Source organism: Cyanistes caeruleus, chromosome Z (assembly GCF_971803275.1).
Source record: "Cyanistes caeruleus chromosome Z, bCyaCae1.hap1.1, whole genome shotgun sequence".
NCBI classification, from domain to species: domain Eukaryota; kingdom Metazoa; phylum Chordata; class Aves; order Passeriformes; family Paridae; genus Cyanistes; species Cyanistes caeruleus.
Window position 1 is genome coordinate 42,232,018 of NC_141732.1, and position 22,645 is coordinate 42,254,662.

The 22,645-nt window shown below is 37.1% G+C and overlaps 1 protein-coding gene across 1 annotated transcript; it reads left to right on the forward strand.

Moving 5' to 3' along the window:
* The first annotated feature begins 461 nt into the window (after positions 1–461).
* HSD17B3 (hydroxysteroid 17-beta dehydrogenase 3) lies at positions 462–21,039 on the forward strand. Its single transcript, XM_086869807.1, is given in 9 exon segments — positions 462–674; positions 2,816–2,872; positions 14,262–14,375; positions 14,839–14,906; positions 15,627–15,653; positions 17,691–17,725; positions 18,784–18,928; positions 20,916–20,993; positions 20,995–21,039. Coding segments are annotated over 9 exon segments (726 nt in total). The 5' UTR covers positions 462–517.
* Positions 21,040–22,645: the final 1,606 nt, after the last annotated feature.

The window sequence follows — 22,645 nt, forward strand, 5'->3', positions numbered from 1 at the left end:
GATGGAAAACTGTTATTGTGAGTTTCTGTCTGAAGGGGTCAGTAATGTAACACGATAAATCTTTTTTTCTGGTTTCACTCTGAATTTGTCCCGGAAATGTATGGGCTACAATTTAACCCTTCATTGCAAGAGTTAGTGTTGACTTCTCTTTGGGGTATTCTTTTTCAAAGTTTTGGTTTAGACACATCTCTGGTCTCTATGAATAGTAAACAATGACAATAAAATTAGTTTTTTGAGTTTTTGTAGTTTCCAGAAAAGGAGTGAAACCTTTCCCCTAAGACCAACATCAGGAATCATTGTTTAGTTTGGATTTTCTCAATAATTTACAAATGTGGGTGTAATGTGGTGATGTTATTCTAACCCAAATCCTGGACATTTCCTGGAAAAATGAAATCATTTTGACTTGATTAATCCTCTCACTTCTCTGCCAAGGCTCAGAGACTAACAGTGTGCTGGAAAGAGGCATTTTCCATGCAGAGAGTTTCTGATTCATACAAGCTCATTACCTTCACTCATCATGGAAGTGTTCCAGCATCAGCTTCTCAGTCTTGTTGGGGGTTTGATCTGTTTCTGTACTCTGGTAAAATGCATCAGATTTATGAAAAACCTCTTCCATATATATGGAGTTCTTTACCTTAGACTTTCTTTTGGTCAATGGGAGGGAGAATGGTCAGGTAAAGGAAACTATTTCACCTTCTACTTGTAATCTGCTTGGGTGGTGGATTGTTACATGACTGATCAGGAATGGTTTTCCTTGCATTTCTTGACCTTGTTCATTCAGAATGAAATACAGTTTCATTTAATTTCATTATTCAAATATGTGTGGTTTGCTTGGTCCTTTTTCTTTTCTCCTAAAGCTTTGGGTTTATGAACCTGAAGGCTTTGTGTACTTGGAGAGAATAGAAAACTAGTTAGATTGGTAACAGCTCACTGGTAACAGCTACCCTGGTGTGTAGACATGAATTCTTTCCCTGTTGCTACTTCTGATGTTTTCTCTCTGCCGGAAATGCTTTTACTTTAATAGCATTGCCCAGATCCCTAGTTTTCTGGTGTGTAAAGCTGCTGGTTTATGTCTTGCATATGTTCTCCAGTTTTCAAAGCAACTTTTCTTGTTCCTGTTGATGTTGTTCCAGTGTGTTCTTTTCTAAATTGCTGACCTATTCTTAGTGATAACATTAATGAACTAAATTTACTTTCGTCTAAAATCTTCAAAGGCTGCAAACTGGCAGTGCTTTTTTAAGTTGTGTAAAATAACACAAAGCTTAACAAGGACCTTTTTCTTCCTGTTGATCATTGATGTTTTTCTTAAGCTTGTTAGATGATCAGTATAAAGTAGGAATGAACAGGTGCTTCTGTTCCTGAGTACCTTGGCTGCCAATATTGCTGATGGCAGCTTGTTGTTAAGCAAGTAAATGAACAGTAGACTTACGCTTGATTCCTTCTTCCTGCATTAGACTTGATCAGACTAAATATATAAAACTACTAAATACATAAAATACATCAATTAAATATATTATAAACTACCAAATAGATATTTAATTGTTTATTAATTAATTAATGTTTAATCTCATAGTGGATTAATAAATTAATTTCGTTCCTGTGTAGAAGACCTGCCTGAATACCAGATACTTCTAAGGCAGTGCATAGGTCTCACTTTGATTTAAGTGAGGCAAGGACCCCCTTCTGTGTATGAGATGAGGAACAGCATGAGGAACTTTCTGTGTAAAATCTTTCTTTACACTTAGGTTGGAGGACTTGTTTCCTTGAATGCACCTTTATGCTGAGTTTTTATAAACAAAGTCTTCTGGCCCCAGTAAAATTCATAAGGCTCAGATAATTTGTGGTGTCATGTGGCGCATGAGATTCTGAAAATCATGAAAATTAAAGGTGGCATGTGGAAGCTTGTTTCTCAACAGACTCTTTGCTTTTCATCTACAGGTCTGTTAGGAAACTAATCCACCACTTCTTCATTGGGTTCTCATTTCCCCATTAAATGAGAGAGTAATTGAACTTCTGTTGGCATCAGAACCTAACCATTCAAGAGCACCTTGTTTTCTGTGTCTCTGGCAACACAGAAGTCCTTAATCCACATTATTTTTATTGACTAATTTTTCACTTGCTCTAAAACTTACCAGGTTTCCCTTGGAACTGCTTTGGTGCTTTGCTACTTTATTTCTTCTGTATTTCTAAAGCATTAAAATTTTTTCTTTCTGTAGTTCCTCTTTGTTATTTATATGCAGGGTGTTTAAAGTTCAGGGTATTTTACAAATGCCAGCTCTTGTTATTTTTCACAGTAAGACTAAATCCAAAAGTAAACTGTGTAGTACAGCTCTGAAGGAATAGCGTTTTATAGATGGTGGCAAGTTTGATGTGATCTTTCGTTACAGACAGAAATCTTGTGTGGGAAATCATTGTATCAGTTTCAGTTACCAGTTACTTTATCTCCCACCATTCTTCCACCAGCATATAAATTCAAAGGTTGCAAGACAGAACTTGTGAAGATACATATGGAGAAGAAAATTCTGCCAGCTCTTTGGCAATTAACTTGTTGCTTGTTGATGCCACTGAAAATGAGAGTCGTAACTACCTCCTGTACCACATGGACTGCCTTGGCGAGAGATTTGAAGACAGAAAGTGCTGAATGAACTAAGAGATGCATAGGTCACAAGGAAAAAAATTAGAAGATTGATTCTGTTCTTCAGTGGAAACATTTAGGTTCTGTTCAAGAAATGCAGATGATGAAGATTAAACAATTCGGAGAGAGGAAGTTAACCAGAGCTCCAAATGTAATCACTATCCTTTTTGCTTTCTCCAGTGGTCACAGGAGCAGGAGATGGGATTGAAAAGCATATGCCTACAGGTAAAATAGATAACTGACCCTACATTTTATCTTAACAAAATGGCAATTGCTATCTCTTCATCAGTGTCTTCAAATTAGTAAAATTATTCTAGAATTCAAAGCTACTGTGACAAACATGGTCTTAATCTTTCTCTCCATTAATCTCTAGCATTAATCAGATTCTGAAAGGAAACCAGTGCTGCATTTCAGAGGAAAGTCATTCAGGCCTCAGTGGTCTCATCAAACCAGGGAACTAAAATGAGATATTCAAAAGAGGGCCTATTGTCTGTCAAGAGAAGGAAGTCTCCTAAATTGTCCCTTTTTTCCCCAGTTTCACAGCTAATCTGCAATGTGCTGGACCAGTATTAACACACAAAATGTAATTTTCTAGCCCTTACACTTGCAAGCACATTTTGAAAGTTTTATCTGAAATAATCAACAAGGGAGAAACTTGTATAAATTAATACCAAGAAATAGTTATGGAAAGTGTAAGGAATCTGAATGGTTCAATTCAGAATCAGGGGCTCTAGGAGGCTGCAGGAGGAAGACGATGTCTGTGCTGTCCCTGTAGCTGCTGCAGTGCAGAGTCACTGCAGCAGTACCTTCCTATTCACCCATGGTAGTCAGCACTGAGGACAGGCTGGCCTTGTACTGTGTGGTACCAGCCTTGTTATTACTGATTGTGACTGAGCAGTACATTTTCTCCTTGGTGTCTTTTTCTAAACTGTCTCCCTTTCTAGAAGCTAAATAGCAATGACTCATGAGTTGCTGTCTTCAGGGCTGAAGTGACCAGGTGACAAAGAATGCCCTGTAACATTGTGAGAGTTTAGATGTGATGCCTTCTGCTTATAGATTATAAAATATATTTCACAGGAAAAAAAAATTAAATTGATTTACAGGATTTTTGCACTAGTCTCTTCATTATGCATTGTTTAAAAACCTACATACCTTATGACTTCCATTACTGGGAATAGAAATACAATAACTACTTTTGAAAGAACAATGAATATAGGAAGCTCAAAGACCAATACCAACTGGTAGGGTTTGACATTTGGCATAGATGTGGAAAAAAACCCCATGGCAGAGAAGGGAAAATGCTGCCTTCAATCTCCTCACTGAGTTGCAGTATTAATAAATAAATAGGAAGGTTCTGATGAATACATAGGTTAGGGGGATTGGGACAGGATCAATACAGGGAGAGCAGGCATAAAAAACGCCTAAACATTATTATCATGTCTCTGGGTGAAGTCTTCTCTTTATTCAGGTTGCTGAATTAATTTTCTGTATGGGCACCTGGTGGTATTTTATCCATGTGAAGGCTGCAAGAACCTGTGAATGTCTAGATTGGAGCCTTTGTCATTGCTCTGCTTTGTTTGTGCTGTATGGGTTATGTAAGAGTAAATGCCATTAAATGGCCAGCTATATAACATGTGAATGGCTGCATTATACCATAAGAAAGAGTAAAGCCACTGCTCTCTTTTATTTTAAACTTGGCTGGAGCTGGATAGATTTTGTGGAGCATTTGTTCATTATTTTTGGAATTTGTGGGATGACTGAGGGTCATCCTTCTCCATGCTGAGATGTACCATCCCCTCCAGGTGGTCTCTTTGATTGAAGCTGTGCTCAGCTACCGCTCTGTGGGACAGATCCCAAGCCCACACCACATGAGCTCATAGCTTGGCACACCATCTTGCTGGCTGAAGTAGAAGCACGCACTTGTGTGTGGCTTGTGGATAAATAAATCTGACCCTGCTGTTTTAATATTTGTGTGCCTTCAGAGTTTCTGGCTCAGCACTGCTGTCTTTCTGCTCTGATGTCAGGGTGCAAACTTCTCTGATGCTCTTATGGTGTAGGCTCCTCTGGTGTTATGTGCTGATGTGAAGGCAAGCCTTGTTTGATGGGCACAGTCTTGTGCATTAGTTCTGACGTCAAGTGATGAATTTCTTTTTGATGCCCCGAGCTCATGCATGGGCTGATAATGAGTCACAACTAATTTAAGGACTCCACACTTGTTAGCATACACTACAGGATTCTAAGGAGAGCAGGTTTTGTGTTTTGGAAGGCTAATTTGGAAGGTTAATTTGGAAGGAATGTGGTTTCCTGTGTTCAGTTTTATGTGGAGTTCCCAGTAGGAGGTTCATTGGGTAAAACCCAGCAGACTGAGATCCAGAGAGAGATTACAATAGCTAGAGATTCGGTACTCTTGTTTCCAAGGTTTATGCCTAGATGCAGGACTCTGCCAAGTTTCTTAAGCTCAAAAGCTGCCTGGGGCTGCATGAAGAACCTGGCAACTGTGAGGTCTCAGAACACTATTTTGTTGATGCCAGGACATAGTTTGACAAGCTTGTATTGAGAGGCAAGCACGCACAGAACTTGACCTTATCCTTTTCTGAATGAATATCCAGGCTTTCCTGAAGGCTCTACATGTATTTTGAGTAGAGTAGTTATTTTGAATGACTGACCTTCTTGAGGATGAAAACCCTGACTTTTTAACTGACTGTTGTGATGTCAGAGTACTGGAATTTTGGATGTAGTTTGCTATGTATACTTGAAGACCCAGGCTTCTGTTACACTTGGTCCATGAGTTCTTGGGCTGATAGGGTTTAAACTCACCAGACTTACAAGAAGAAATAAAAGCAAGTCATCTTTGAATGCGCTGCTAGTCTGTCACATCTCCACTCAGAGATTAGCATTTTAGGTACTGATGTATGCTTATTTGTTCTGCTGTTATTGTATAGTAACTACAGATGTAGTTATCATCTGTAACTGGCATAGCTCCTCAGACATACTGGGTTTATGGACAAGGCCGTGGCATACTCTGAGATTTATGGTTTGGCCTCTTCGCAATTCTCATGTGATGTCAGGACACTAGCAGGGTATGTTTTGTCTCACATGGACACCATTCTTACTTCTTACTGTTAATAGTTAATAGTTCATCACTCTTTTGTAAGTCAGGCCAGTGCTTGTGTTCACTAAGTGTTTCAGCAGACTATTTTGGGACAGGTTTCATCCATTTGAGATCCGTTTATTTCCTAATTTAACTTCTCCTTGAATCTTAAATATTTGTTTCTTGTCCTGAAATTCTGTGTAGAATTACCAGCAGTATAAATACTACCTATTAAATATGATCTGTTTTTTCCTGCTCTGGTTGCAAAGTATTATATTTTCTCCACTTGATCTTGGATTTATTCTTGAAAATACTGCTATTCTCTTTGCATTGCACAGAGCATGCAGAGCTGGCAGAAAAATTGCAAGATCATCCTGCCCTGTCATCTCAGTTCTGGTCTGCTGGATTGAAATATTTGAATCATACTTAGAATGAGTGAGTCTTTGATTCATAAGAACCCTGCAGTTCTGAATCCCAGCTAAAGAAAGACAAAAGGTGACACACAGATCTTATCAGCACAGTCCTAGAGAAGAGAAAATAATCTCTTTCCTAGGAAGTAGAAAATTACTGTCGGCAACTCTATGTTCCACAAATCATTATTAAGGATTTTAAATTATTACATCTGATGACCCATGTAGAATATAACAAATTAGTCAAGGTAAATGTAGCAGTCACATGCATGCATAAATGCTTAATTGTCATGATTTGTTATGGCTGGAGTTGGTAATAATGATCTTATATTTAGGCAGACTGAGTCTCAGGAGCATTTTAGTCCTTTGCCACTGGGAGTCAGGATTTCCTAATATATGCAGCTCCCCATTACACAATGCTAGGAGCCAGTGCTTTTTCTTTACTGTGAAGGGAAACACCATTCTTTAATGTCAAAGCCTTTGTATATTAGGAGAATTCTTTGTGCTAAAGACATCAACACTGAAAGTTACCATAGTTTGAAATATTAGGCTAGATTTAACCTTTCCTGTGGGTGGCCAGGGAATTCTAAGCACAATTATTTTTGTTTGCTTGAGGGTCTGTTTGTATCTCATGATAATTGCAATGTCCTACAAAACCTGTTTCTGGAAAGGATGCACATTTTCTGTGTGGGTGAGGAAGCAAAAGATACTAGTCAGGGGTATGACCTCTTTTGCCTTGAGAAATGCCTTATACTTCTGGTCAGTCTGGTGCACAGCAGCAAGAGATGTTCCTCTCAACTGTTAGGCAACACTTTTATAAAGTTGCCCTAAACATGTGCATTTAGGTGAAATACAATTCAACTTTATCGGTAAGAATCCTTTTATAGTTAGGTTTTAGGAGAGGGCTTTCTATCAAAAGAAACACAGACTCTAAGCTGATAAGATACAAAGAAGCCCAGTGAACTTTCTTTTATTTTGTGTATTACATGGCTGGTAATTGGTCTTGTGTCTGAGGATGCAAAAATTAAAACAATCCCTATCCAAACAACCCCAGATGAAAGGAGCAAGTGACCCTGGAAACAGAGACCTTATCTCTGACTGAAAATGTATTGAGTCAAACTCCTTACAGACAAAGGAAAATCTACCAATATGTACACAATTATAATTCTCTACCTGAGAGCTTCAAGTGGAGTGCTTAAAGCAGACTTTTGAAATCCCAAAGCACCCAAGTCTGTGCAGATGTCTTTGGAGCCTTGATAAATTATGGTAAAGGATTTCCACAACACAGAATTGTGAGAAAGGCTGAAAATGTAAATGGTTGTGGCTGATGCCTTTCACAGGGGGTCATCCCCTTGTACTCTTGATGGAGAAAATTTTTGAACAGAGGTTCTTATTTCTTAACATTCTCTGCATTGTTTCATGAGAACCCAACAGGACAAACTGTTTCATCAAATAATTTTGTTGCAGGGAGTCAGCTATAGAAATGAATGGAACTTCAGTGGGTGGCCTTTGGCAGTTATTTCTTTTTCTAAGCAAAGCTGAAGGTTCTTTCAGATAATATGAGCTTTATATTTTATGTTGGCTAATTTAGCTCTCTTTCCTCCTTTCTCTCACAGGCATTTTTCTAGTTTTCGTTTTATCTTTCTTTCTACACTCAGCTCATCTGACACGTGTTAATAACTTCATTTCAAGTTATGGGGCCATGATCCTTTCCCTGACTTTGCCTAAAAATCTGATGGAAATGGGAGGCTTCAGAGAAACAGGAGAAAACCATTCTCTATTTGTTCTGCACTTGTTCTGCATACGGTGATGCCAAACTGATCATAACTGGTCATTATGTTAAATAGTATTTGCAGCTATAGAATTCCAGCTATTGCCATGTACATTTTTGTGACTCTATTTTGAGTATGTATGTAATTCACCTTTTTTCTTTGATTTCTTTAGATTTTTTCTTTTAAATTGCATCTAATTAAGAAGTAAGAAGAAAGCAGTTAAAATTTATCCATCTAACCTGCATCAGATTTAATTTATATTAAATAAAAATTTTAAAAGTAAAAATCTTTTATAGCTGTTCAGCCTTCAATTCAATAGGCTTAATGTACTTCCTCAAGGCAAAAAATATGATGATGGAAGGTGAGGCTGTAAAATGACTGGAAAGCCAGCAACGTGATTAGTCTCCCAAACCCAAATAAAACAAAAATAAAAATGTGTTTCCAAGAAATTTCATGTGGTTTTTCACTCCCTGAAGACTTTAATTCATTTGAAGTTGGCTCCAATTATTTATTTTGTGTAATATTATTGGGATTTGATTGTTGTCCAGAATATTTTTCTTGTATGGATCCAAGATTATACAGTAAAGGAAATATTTTGGAAGTCTCTACAAGACAGATTATTTTTTGGCCTGGTTTTAACATCTCTTGTTTATCCATTAGGCAAGTGACAGGTGAATGAAAACAATTTTAAAAATCCATTATTGCTGTTTTTGCAAAACTATAAAAAAATGTCGAGATTCTTGTCGTCTTACTGTTTCCTAACAATTTTATATTCCTCTCCTGTACCTGGCAAGAAGCGGATTGACTGTAGGGATGATGAGGAGAACTTTTCAAAAACTGAATTTGGGTAAGCTTTTGTCTCAGACTTGTCCTCCCATTTCCCAAGCTGGCTTTACAGGGATTTACTTTTCCCTTGGTATCTACCAAGCAGGGTGCTGGATATTGCTATGGCTGTACCTCCAAGTATTGCTCCAGTACTAAAAACTCTTTTATATGACTGTGTCCCTTGAGTCCTTCTAGACATGGATCACTTAAAAATATATGCTTTCTTTCAAAGAGTGCAATGGGCTAAAAAAGTGAATGTGTGCTCTTCACATCCTTTATCTGCCCTTAAAAATCTGTAAATACAGATAAATAGGTCACCTTTAAAGTAGTTCTTGGAACAGAGGAGAGGAGGACTAAAAACAAAATCAAAGTACCAGGTTTGTTTTTTGTTTTTTTGGTTGGTTGGGTGGTTGGTTGGTTTCTTAAGGCTTTCAAATTGCATTTGGCTCTTGATGAAACAGTTAAATAGAGTGTCTTTAGAATTAATGTTCCCTTTCTTTTCTTCAAAGGAAATTAGCCATTAATCCTTGTGAATGTCTTGTATAAATACTTTAAGATTGACAGTTAGAATTTATTTAGGAGTGAAATGAGTTTTTATCCTTCATTAATTTTACAGATTGCTATAATGAAAAATCATTCTTTCCACTTTCTTTTATTTCTATACATGGCTTCTATCCAGGAGATTCCTTCATTTACATGTTCAAAAGTATGTGTCACCCCAAGACTGTATCTGTACTAGCTGGAAAGACTTGCCTTTAAGAAGGCTTAGCAGCTGAATCTAACAGAGTCTCAGATCCAGGATATTTACCAGAGAGAGCAGCATATGTATCAGAGATGTAGCAGACTTGGATGAAAAAGTCTGCAAATTTTCAACCTGCAGCTACAAAAATCAAGGAATGGACCCAGAAATTTTCTATCTAACATGCCTCTATTTTTTTTGTGGGGCTGGATAGACTTATTTTCTCTTGGAAAACAAAGGGTATCTGATGAGGAAAGCTGTTAATTCTTCTGCACCATGACTGATTATGAGGCCACCCACTGGACATCTTCCTCACTGAGACGGCACAGCACCGTGTAGCAGCATGTAATGAAGGATTTGCCTGTTCTGCAAACGCTCCTACACCTTCTGCACACACCCATGGCTTCTCACTTGTTCACTGACAGCTCCAGGCTTCACTGACAGCAGCAGTGTTATCCCTGTAATCCAAGGTGTGGGGAGGCATGTAGTGTGATCCCAGAGGCCAGGCTACACCGATGAGGTTTAGACAGTGTTCCACCTGGCTGTGGACATAGCCTTTCCCACAGCTTGCTGAAATTAGTAGCAAATCTCAGTGAAGATTTTTTTCAGCAATCCAATTGTTTCAATTGTTTTCAGCAGGTTTTGTTTGAAGTCCAGAGTGAGTCATCTGTTATTTATTGTGTCAGGTTAGAAATTAGTATCTTAATAGAGTAGATGGCACAAACAAAAGGAAAAGAGAAAAAAAATACAGGCAGAGTACAAGCATAGAGTATACAAACATAGAGTATCTGATGTGGAGGCACATTACTCTTGTTTCTTTTTTTTTTTTTAATATCTACATCATATATTTTTATAGTCCATTGGACATTATATTGAAAAGACTTGCTCTGTTTTCAAACAGATTGTATTATTTGCCTAATTATATTGCCACATCTGTTTAGATACTGAGTGCTATAAATTAAAAGAGTCTAAACTGTGGGTAATTACAGACAGCTCAATGTTTGGCTTTACAGGTTCTGTGGACCACAGGTGTGCCTGAGAACAGCAATCAGAGCTGGAGCCAGCAGAAATCCTCAGTAAGAAAAACATTTCTCTAAAGACACACTGGAATTGAAAACCAGATTTCCATTCATTCAGACTGGGAAGCTCTTTTAAAATGAGATAAAAAATACCAAAGTAGGTGTTACAGAGGGCAGACAGAATCACTAACCCAGGTGTACTGCTCAATTAACACATTCAGTACTGTGGTTGTGGAAGATTGATCAAACCACAATACTAGGGAATTAGAAATTATGGAATGCTAGTAACTGCAGTCTGGTTTAATTTCTTCTGTTTGTATTTCCTGAGTAAGCTGCACAAGCAGAGCTAGGTCCTGTTTGTAAAATAATACCTACTTGTATGTTCAGGATCTGTAACATCTTGTTGTTAAAGACAAACAAACAAATAAACAAACAGACCACTTCTGCAAGATAAAAAATTCCTCACCACAAGTGTGGTTGGGATTTGTAGGGTTTGATAAGAATTTCTATTGTTTGTTTTGATTGGCGGTTTTGGGGTTGTTTTTTTGTTTTGGTTTGGTTTTTGGTTTCTGTTTGTTTTGTGGGATTTTTATAGGATTTTTGGTAGAAACAAATATTTCTTTTAATGGAAAATAAGGTATCTGATCCTCACATACAATAAAAATACAGCTGCAGCACTTTAGATTAGCAGAGCACTCATTAACAAATTTGGATTTGGTGATGCAGGAAACTATACAGACATTTTGCCTGCTAATATAGAGTAAAGTAGTGAATAAGAAAAGGAACCCACACAGCCCAGGACAAAATATACCTTGCTCCCACAAAGACCTGGGAAGATGCTAATTCATTCAGCTGTCCTCTCTGTCATAGGCTGAGTTTCCAATCTGCTCTGCTGTGTCCTCTGCCTCTTGTCCTGCCTGCTCCAAGAAATAAGCAGGTAACATAGGGAGTTGGCTGACTAGCATAAAACAGCTCATTTTGCACATCCTTTCTGCGTTCTAAAAGGCTGTTAAAAATGTCTGTTGTGTCTTGCTGACCCCTTAAGGTAAACTACTCAGTTTGCTCTCCTATCTGCAAATTTCCACTGAATATGAACACCATCTTAGTGTTTCTCTCTTTATATTCAAATGTTGCTGTAGTACTTCAGGAACGCCTTTCTAAAAAGATCAGTTCTTGTGCCTCTTGGGCATTAATTTTGCTACTTTGATTTTCAGAACCTTTTCCTAACTCTCCAAACAATCTAAATAGGAGGGGTGTGATTCTAGAATGCGGTATATCCTAAACAACTTTCTGCTTCATTCTGATTTATTATCTTTTTTGGTAAATTTCAAAAAGCAGCATATTATCCTATCTGACAAGGAGATTCCTAAGTGGTCTGAGGTCAGAAGAAGTTAGATGTATATGTCTTGGCAATACATCTTATAACACATTGATTTAACCAACTTGGCTTCACTTTTAATTTTCCTTAAATTAGTTTTTACTCCATTATTGAAAAAAAAAGAAAAAAAGGAATAAAAAAAGACAATAACCTGTCCTGGTATTTGAAAAGCTAGGTTTTTTTTCTTCTAGGACACTTAGGACTTTTAAACAGAGATGTAATGGCTTCTATCTTCAAAGACTATCATAAATCTTTGTCACAGAGAGGGAGAGGCATAAGAAACATCGGAAATTGTTTTTTGGCTCTCTCCTTTGCAGAATTGTTATAATTTTATGAAGAGCTATCCCTGGATAATTAATTTGTCAGCATGACAGTTTTATTACTTTTTAATATATTAGTTTATTCTTAAAAGAGTCAGAGGAAAGCCATCTGGAGTACTTGTTTGTTGGCTGACAGTGCTGATTGCAGCCATACAGTTCTGTACAGACAAGGAGTTGCAGAAAAAGTCCAAATGGCTTGTTTGATCCTCATTTTTATGTTGCTTGAGTTTTGGCTGCCCTTCTTATTGCCCATGAGAAAGATGGCCACAACATCACTACAGTTTTTCAGACCATCTCATTTTGTTTATGGAGCTTTTCAATCAGAAGGTCACTGTAGGTGTTTGCTCCAGCTGTTGCTCTGTTCTTTTCCACTCACTGCATTTACACTCACAATGTCCTTTTATTTATAGTTTCACCATTCGCCCAGCTTGGGACCATGACAGGGTCATTTGCCACTAGAGCAGCTTTTATAGGTTGAGGGTTCAAAGGATGTTTTGTCCCTTTCATACACAGAAGTGCAGCTTAGAAAGAGGGCAAGAAAAAGGGCACTCCTTCCTCCTTTCTTCTGTCATGGAGACAGATGTCCTCTAAAATTGCAGGCAAGATGCACCCCACATTTCACATCTGCAGGCAGTGTGCTTGCTGTTTCCTCAAACTGCATTACTTGGGTTGCGTAAGTGGGCAGGACTTGCAGTTTGTGAAGAGCTCTGAGGGGCAAAGAGGAGCAACTGGAAGGGAGCAACTTTATCTCATCCTCCAGCAGAGGTTCTGATTTGTTGCAAATTGGTCTGCTGGACCCAAAGCCAGCTTTCTGCATCCTTGCTCTCCCGCAGGAGCTGGCACAAGGCCTCTTCTTAGTGAATGAACACCAATGGATGAGAAAAAATTTCTGGGTAATGGTCCAGCAAGTCTGATTCTTATTCAAGGCAATGTTCTCTCTCTTCTGTATGATAAAATTAGAATGCAAACCAGTAAGAGTTGTTTTCCTGGAAGTCATATGTACTTTTTGCCATGTGTGTGCACCTGAATTCCTACCACTTGCAGAGAGCCTGCAATCTGATATTCTACTGACATTTCCAAGCTTTGCCTGTCACTTTTTCAGCAAACTTCATCTGGATTTCAGGTTTCCCATAAAACTTAAAAGCAACTTTAGTAGCAAAAATTTACAATGTGAACATCTAGTTAGAGGAGACCTTATTGGGCCCCTTTAAAGGAGAGCCTTGCCTTTAAAAATGGGTAAATAAGAGTTTCTACTTCTTTTCCTCCTGAAACTGCATTGAAAATATGAACAGCAATAAATCAACTGTTGAGAAAAATGGCAATGTACAGCTGGGCTCCCCTACTGCACAGAAATGACATTGGAAAAATCACATACATTTCCCTTTCCTTTCTAAATGATCTTGTAAAATTTAAGCTATAGCCTCCCTAAAATACCTTGTAGTGCTGCAAAATCCCAAGCAAATTTCAGATTATGAGAGTGCAAATGTCAAAAAAGGAAAGAAATTAAAAAAAATAATTCAGAAAATGCTGCATCCCATCCATCCATGTTTACCCCTCCTCTTGTGTAAAAAGATAAGTTCCATTTGTTGAAATGCTTATCTTATTAATCAAAATTCTTTTAAACTGTTCTGCAAAGCTGTGCTTGTGTGGAGATCTGGCATCCACATTAATTTGTCTAATGTATGCTGACAGTGTTCATCTATAAATATTATGATAGCAAGGGGAAGAAGTCCTGTGTGGCTTTTTTCTGAATTTGTTTTGTTTTACTTTACTGAAGGACTAAATGTTGTTTAGATCTTGTAAGAAAAATTCCACTGGTTTCAGGGCATAAATTCGTCCTGTATTTTTCAGACCCTTTTCCTGAAAATAACTGGGCAGAGTGAGAGTGTTGTGCTTGTGCTGTATTGTTTCTCAGAGTAAGCAGTTGAAACAATTGCTTGCTGTACAATAGACATTACTTAGCAAGGTATCTGGTTGTTTCTCTCATTATTTGTTACAGTTATCCCTCTTCCTCAGTAGATGCAAACAGGTTTTCTTCGCTGGTTGGTCTCTGGTTTTGGGTTTTCCTTGAGTTACAGAGCTGGCTACTGATCAAAAGGTAAAGGTTATATAAGCTGATTTCACTAAAAATTCAGTGTATGAGGGCATGGAAAAAGATCTGAAAGACTTGGATATTGGTGTTCTGGGTCAGTCATTAAGGTCTGTTAATTGATGGGTATTTTATGGCTGTAGTGTATTGAACAGACCGTTGTATAAATGATGTGTTGTAACAACTTGTTAGACAATGCTTAAAACCAAGTGTACATAATGAGCCATAATCTGGTATGACTCATGAAGCAACAGTGAAAAGATGGGGTTTTGGAAGTTTTTTTTTATTTTTAAAGAAAGTCATCCTTTTAATAGTGGAAGAAATGAAACAACAGCAACATTACACAAACAACTTTAGCAACAGTCTGTTTTCCTGTTCCCCAGAGTCAGCACTCATCAGTATTGGTGACTTCACTGAGAACAAGACTTGATGCTAAATAGTGTTTCTCTATACATGCAGCTCACAATCTTCTGGGTCTTGAGGAAAAGCAACTTGTTTAATTAGATGGACTATGCATTTTGCCTAGATTTGATTCCTAGAATTGTGATTTCCCTGACTAGCTAACAATGTTGGAATGCTTCAGAATCCTCTTCCATGCCATTTCCTTAGTGGGCTGGAAATAGAAGAGGTAGGATTATTCTGTGGATTTCATCTCCTAATATTACAATGAGGAATTGTAATTCATTGAACAAGGCACAGATTTTGCCCCTGCTACAATCAAGTATTAACTGTTCAGTTGGGTTGGAAACTGGCATATTTTGATTTGGTTTTAATGCTTGGAAGAGCTTAAAAGAGACAAAGGATGGTAGATTTCAGCTGAACTGCAGGAAGCATGCAGCGATATAGGAGAGAGTACAGCTGACCTGGTTGTAGCAGGGATTAGCAAACTCCCTGACTCCCTGCTGTCTTGTAGTGTAATGGGGTGCAGTCCATTCACTGCCACAGGTGAAAATATTGTTCTTGTTTGTATTATTAAAACTTAATTTCTTTGGAACACATTGCTGAAGTATGTGGAAATAAAAAAACCAAATAAACCAAATAAAACAAAAATTAAAAAAGAAACTTCATTTAAACACTGTTTACTTTGTGGAGGAATTAATTTACAGAGGTTGAATAGGGTCACAGGATTAAGGATGTGATCAAGTTCCCCATTGCCTTATTGATATTTACCCCTATTTCACTTGCAATGAAAAAGCCAGAATCTCTAAGTGAGTATCTTGTTAGCACCTCTCTCAGGATTCATTCAGTTTTTATGTCATCATATCTTCCAAATCAGAGAATCATAGGCAAACTGCTTCCCTCAAACTGTCACTTAAGGAAGGATTTACTGTTTTGTTGCTTCCAGCAGGACCTTGTCAACTGCAATATTATTTCTGTTCCAGGTAAGTATGTGACACAATCCCATCTGTTCTGGGTCTGTAATGTATCTAATTGGAAAAAAAATTGTGTTCCACGTTAGAGTGACCAACTATCTTTTCAGTGTATCATCATTTAATTCATCAGCAGACTGATTTTCAGCAGGAATGTCAGCGTTAATTTAAGGAACCCACCTGTTTCTATTGCCTGTGAAATATTTTAATCAGAGCTGACTGAAAATATTTAACACAATTTCTCATTTGAAACTCATCCTTGCACTACAGCTAAAACATTTTGGAAATAATTTTTGTTTCAATATGCAGGGAGACTTGCTTCAGAATCAAAATTTTCAAGACAGGTAAATCTGCAGTTTGAATTTTAGCACTGTACTTGCATTTTTTGTCACAATTCTATTTTGCCAAAATGTTTTTGTATCAATGCAGGACAGAAATTCCAGGAACTGTCTTCTAATTCTGTACTGTTACCCCTTGGTGCTAATTTTGACTGGCTACTTCCCTTCCAAGAATATTTAATATTTCATGCTTTTCAACTCTGATTAAGATTTGTATTGCTGTACTGTTTAAAAGCAGCATGTTAACATAAACATGAGCAGAAGATCTCAGCCTTAGCTTTCATGTCTTTCTAAAAATGACATGAAAATTAACAGCAGATGTTTGTCTTTCTCTGGCTTTCAAAATTTACATCCCAAATTTGTACTCCTGCTTAATGACTTAAGATAATAAATCACATAATACCGATCAGTGGAAGCAAATTCTGTATGCAGCTTCATGATATTTCTTCTCCTAGAGTTTATTCTATTTATATCTTTATATGTCAAAAGAACAGAAATATATTATATATATATATATATATATAAAAATAATTTTGTCATTTCCCAATTTACATATATTTGAGTAATCAATCTCTTTTGTTTTTGCAGTGCCTGGGCATTGTTTTCCCCACTTCTGCAACCACATCCTTTTCAGTCTTTCACAAATATTCACTTTCCTCCAAATTACAGAGAAGAAAGTATTCTCCTAACCAGCATTTCTCATGTTTAGGTCCAAATAATCTTTAGATCTTTTTGGACTTTCCTTTCCCATCCCTGTCTGGATCCCTGCTAAGATCCTGTTCTTCTTGCAGTGTAATGCCTGAGGTCCAGGTATCTTGGCTCCCACAGATGTCAGTGGGATTTTCAGCACTGCAAAAGAAGGACCTTTACCCATGTTTTACATTTTATTTGGAAATTCTTCTTCCCCAAGCTGATGTGACTGACCTGTGTGGTCAGGCTTTGTGAACCCCACGCTGCTGTCACTATCCTCTTGAGCACAATGACACTACTGAAAAAAAATAAATCAGGAAATAAGAATTCAATTAAACTGTGCCATTAATTTGCACTACTTTTCACTACTGCCATTTACAAGTTAGGTCACACTGCTGTCCTGACACAAGTCATGGTGTAAGAATGACTTCTCCTTGGTACTTAGGCTTACTATCAATAATACCCTTCAAAAGCACAAAGAAAAGCTGATTTCTTACCTGGAAAAAATGTATTTAATTTCACTTTAAAACTCAGATGCATGATTAGGTCCTTTGCTAAAATTATAATGAAAAGATAATTAAATAATTTGTGCCAAAACAGATCCTAAAGCTCTTTTTAGAAAAAGAAAAAAAAATGATATATTTTCTTGATTTTCTGCAATTCCTGATCAAGCTACAGGTAGAAGTGAAAATGCAAAAAGGACATGGAGCTGACCTTCTCCTTGCAGTTGTGATTCCTCATTGAAGAATGATGAAAATCAGAAACTGTTGAAAAGCTTTGGATAAACGTAAGACTCTCACTGCTGAGAAGGCTAAATTTTGGAATTTTTTGACAATTCAGATTATTTTAAGGCCACGAGCCTTTCTCAAATATTTTCCAAATGTTGAATGTACCATATCTTAGCTATTTGAACTATATATATATATGGCATGATCAAGTAGAAAAATTGTTATTAAAATGAAATAAGTTAAAAAATGCTATCAGAAAGATACGGAAATAATTCTTGTCTTATAGATAACAAAAGTAATTTTGAAACAGATGCAACCAAGGTATTTTTCTATAAATTTGAATTGCTTTTAGCTTCTACCGTCAATGTCTTTAGTGGTAGTTAGGCTTTTTCATTTTTAAATTCTGGAATTCACAGCCTATCAATCAGAAAGATATCTTATACTGCTGTTAGTATTGTATGAGCATATGTGTAGGAACTCCCAAAAATTGTCAGTCAATTGTAGAACAGAGCAGAAAACAAAATACATGTCTGTCCCTAGTTAAAAATGTGTGGCAGAAATAGAATAGGATATGATGGGCCTAATCAGGCAAGAAATAGTGTTTGAATATATTACCAATTCTATGAGTGGTAGTTGGGATTGGAATAATGCTCTTCAAGCTCTGTAAACACCCACATGACTAATCAGAGACATTAATTCATCTCTGCAATTAAGGATCCCTATTCTCCTTCTAATCTCTGTGTATTTTAGACGTATTATTTTATACACATTATGGGGTCCTTAAACTAGAAGTGAGGCTCTTCAGATAGATTTTCTATATAACATTGCTAATCCTGTACTTTAGAGGCCAGTACAAGCTTTTAGCTTCAGCAAAAAATAAAACAAAACACTAACCTCTAACTGCTTAATTTTCATTTTGTTTGTTTTTTTCCTTGCTATTGCTAAATGCATTGGGTTTTAGTAATATGTACAGGGAGTAGTGAATGGGGAAGCTAACATAACACATTGATGGAGTAGAAAAAAGAATGTGCTGGCTAAAGAGCAGAGGGGATCTGCTAATTACTTAGGAGAATATAAACTTTCCTCTGATGACAGACATTTTTCTCTGCTAGATGTACAACTGCATGTGCAATGCTCTCATGGTTCTGATTGCAGTAGGCATTTAGATTTCACTTATGACATTATTTCTGGCTGGTTTGGTTTATCAGTTTTACAGTCTGCCAAACTAAACTGTAAAAAGGGGGTCTTTTAAGACATAATTGACATTATAATAGGAGAGCTATGCCTTTTTGGGAAAAACAATGTTTTTTGCTCATGCAGCCTTTTACTACAATCCTGTAAAATGTAAACAGAATGTAACTGTTCAAATTAAATTTCAGTCAGAAAGGTCTAATTCTGAATCTGCCCTCTGATTTGAGTACTTTCCTTTTTCCATTATGTACAATGTACCCAGCTACTAAGGCAAATCTTTCACGTTGCCTTATGAAGAACTCCCCATTAAGTGTTTATCAAAGCATTGTATCAGTATAACAAATGATCAGTATATAAATAGCGTTGCTCCACTGAAATAATGAAGTGATGTAAATTAGCATTACCTGAGAACTAACAATCAGTGAAACTATGTAAATGAAATCCAGTTCTGGGTATGTCTGATCCCTGGAATATTTTTGCCTTTGACTAAATAGTATTATATCAGTGGTCATAATTTGTCTCCATTCTGGAAACTGATGAATTTTACTGGGCTCAGTTATGTAGTTTATTTAAAACTGTAGCTGCCCAAAAGTGCTAGATTTTGCTTATGGAACCAAGAATAAAATTTCTGGTGGGTGAGTGGTGAGTTGCCTAACTTCATAGATTTCACCTTAAATTTTTGCTCTGAATTTGATCCCATGAACTTAGAAAATGAAGAATGAATGACTTTGAGTACAACTCCAAAAGGAACTTGATCAGCTCAGGTTTCCTTCAAAAGAAAAGTTCTAATTAAATTTCCTTGAACCTAGCTAATGTTTAGATTGGTTAAAAAAATTAAAAAAGCTCTTCTTGGTAAGAAAGTATGGTTTTCTATTTCCTTTTTCTCTTTTTATATAAATCTCTCATTGCTCAAAATTTGAACTTCATTCAAACCAGACAGTTTTAGATCCTTAAAAATATTTACTTAACATTATTTTGAAGTTATATGGTACATTGGTAGGATTATGTTGTCTTGTTGTCTTCTTTCATTCTCAGGTATCTTTTAACTTTGGGGTTTACTTTGTTTTGGCTTGGTTTTTGTTTTGGTTAGTTTGTTTGTACCAATTTTTTTTAATCCCCTGGAGGGAAATAATTTTACTTGTCAGCATTATACAACGCAATATCATGACAGTGTTTGTGTTACAATTTTAAGACTGTCAAATGATGGGTTTGAAAAACAGTAATTTTTTTCCTTACTAGGACTTTTATGTTTTTAATTACAGAGGAGAAGTTCAACATTGTCAAGTTTCTGGCTATTTCTCAAAGATCTAACTCCTAAAATCTCTCTTGAAAGAAACTCAACATTTGCATAAAGTTAGCATTAAGTTATGCATATTCATCATGGTGTGGAGAAAAACTGAGAAAGATAAATCTAAAAGACTGAAGCAAAAACTTTCCTACAAATTCAGAAATACTTGACTTTGAAACACTTACCTGTAGGTTATGCTACCGGGTAAACCCTGAAGGCACAAGTTTTATTTTACTCTGCTTTTTATTGCAGAAGGAACACAAGTGCGAGTAACTTACAGGCACGGTAGGTGTCATCCAGAGCAGGGAGCCACATGAAACCATGTCTAGAATAAGTGGGACTTGGGGGTGTATATCTCTATGTTTTCATACAAGTGTCAAAGCTCCCAGTGGAGTCTGCAGTGATCCTTGGTGCATATCTAGCTCAGGACAGTGCTGGGTTCCATCTTTTCTCGTGCAGAGAGAGTCAGCCTTGCCCATGTGCACCAGCAGAAGCGATGTCTTGGAAACTTCATTTCTATGTTTTCTACCACTGCACTGCACTTTCAATTGTATGATGTTAAGCCATTTGTGTTAAGGACTTGTCCACACTTATTTCTGAGCATAGTGAAAGCACTTGGTTTCCTATGCTAATGGTTTGTTTGGTTTGGTTTGGTTATATTCTAGGCTTTTATAAGCACTTCTACAACCACTACAAGCAGAGTGCAAGGCAAAGGTAATTATCATACAGGCATTGCGGTATCTTGCCCATATTAACTTTCATTTTAGCAAATTCTTCAAGAATATTTGAGGTGCCTGAACCTGTATTAAATCTGTAGTTATCTTCAGTGAACTCCTGGATGACTCTGCCAAAGTTCAGTCTCATCTCCCTATGCAGCTTTTTTTCTTATTTCACCATGGTACTATCACTTATTCCACATAGTATCCATTGCAAGTATCTGTTCAAATATGTCAGATACTATGGGATTCTGCAGTGCCTTATGTAAATATCAGTAAGTTACAGTGTTGTCATTATTATTATTTTTTATTTTAGGTAGCGATTCCTTATGGTGTAGCAGAAGAGTTTGTTAGTGAATCGCTGGAGTACATCACCTTTGGAGATAAGATTTTTGGGATGTCTCACCCATGAAATTCTGATTCAATTTGGCTGTGTGTAAATGACTTCCAAAGACTTCAGCCAAGTCTGTCTGGACTCAGCCTGCTCTTTTCACTGTTTTCATAGATCTTGGACATCAAATGAGAAAGAGACAGTGGGTTGTCTTAAAGCTAAAATGGCACCAGTAAAATATGAAAAGAAGAACACACAACTGAAGTGTAGGGGTAACAGCACAATATGGTTTTCTCTGCTTATGAGCCTTGAGCTGAGCTCAGTTTGATGTCTGTGTAGTCTTTATCCTCTCTCCAGCTTTCTGTTTTCATGACCTTGCTAAGGAATTTTCTAAGACCTCTACTCCTTCACAAAAATTGGCCAGCAATTTCAAAAGTTATTAGTGGGGGAGAGGAAGGACATAAAACCAGAATGTACTATCACAGAGACATCATTTCCTTGGATACCATGCTAGCAAAATAGAGTAAAATATTTATACACAGCAGCTGTTAATGATGAGCATTAAATGCAAGTATAAGAAAGGGAATAGATTTGCTGAAAGAGGAAGAATTAATATTTTCCTCTAAGAGAAATGTAGTTATTGCAAGCCTGAAGTAAAAGCTTTTGTGGGCCTTATTTTGTGGGCTCTAAGAAATTTACGTTATGATTTTAACATAATCTTGAAGGTCACAAATAATTATGCTTATTTAATGTTTATGAATAAAACAATAATTTGTTTTATTGCCATCTTGATCACATGCTTTTCATACTTTCAGTGAGTGTTTTGTGTCTTTGGTTTCTTTGGAAAAGTCAAGGATATTTGCAAGAAGAAAAAAAAGAAATCTGTCATAATGTAAAGCACACACTGGGCTTTGGGAAGGCTGCAGTGATAAAAAAATTGTATTTCTTTCCAGAGCCTGTGAATGGCTCTGCAATAGCCAGTATGGGATGTAAAGTGCAGCAACATAGGAAAAGGATACACAGTAATTCCACACTGCTGAATGAATCCAGAGGACAAGTGTTTTGACTGGATGCCTGTAAAATCAAACTGGGGGCTATTAAAAGGTGTTTCAAGGGCAATGCAATCACCAGGCATAGTCATTGTGGGTTCATAAAGGGAAAGTCCTGCCTAATTAATTTGATACCCATCTAGAATATGGTTACTTGCCTAGTGGATGAAAGGAAGGTGGTGGGTGAGGTTTCTCTTGGTTTTAGTAATATTTAGTAAGATTTCAGTAAGGTTTTTTGATGCTGTCCCTCAAGGTGTTCTTCTGGACAAGCTGTTGTGTTGATCAGGTACACAGTGTGCTGGATGAAGAACTGGCTGAATGTCAGAACTTCAGGGGTTTTAATGTGTGGGGCTGCATCTGCCTGGTGAGCAATCACCTGTGGTGTTCCTCAGAATTCATTGTAGGACCAGTTCTGGGCAACAAGTTTATCAATGATCTGGATGCAGGATGTGAATGCACCATTTGGTGACAACACTGAACTAGGCGATGCTTCAGAGCCAATATCTCTTCCAGAGGGATCCAAATAGACTGGAGCACTGAGTAACTATCAGTGGCATGAAACTTTAATGAGAACAAATACAGATTCTGCCCCTGGGATGCAGTAAAACTGGGCACAAATATCGTCTGGGAGAGGAGTATGTGTAGAGCAGCCCTGCAGAAAGGGAT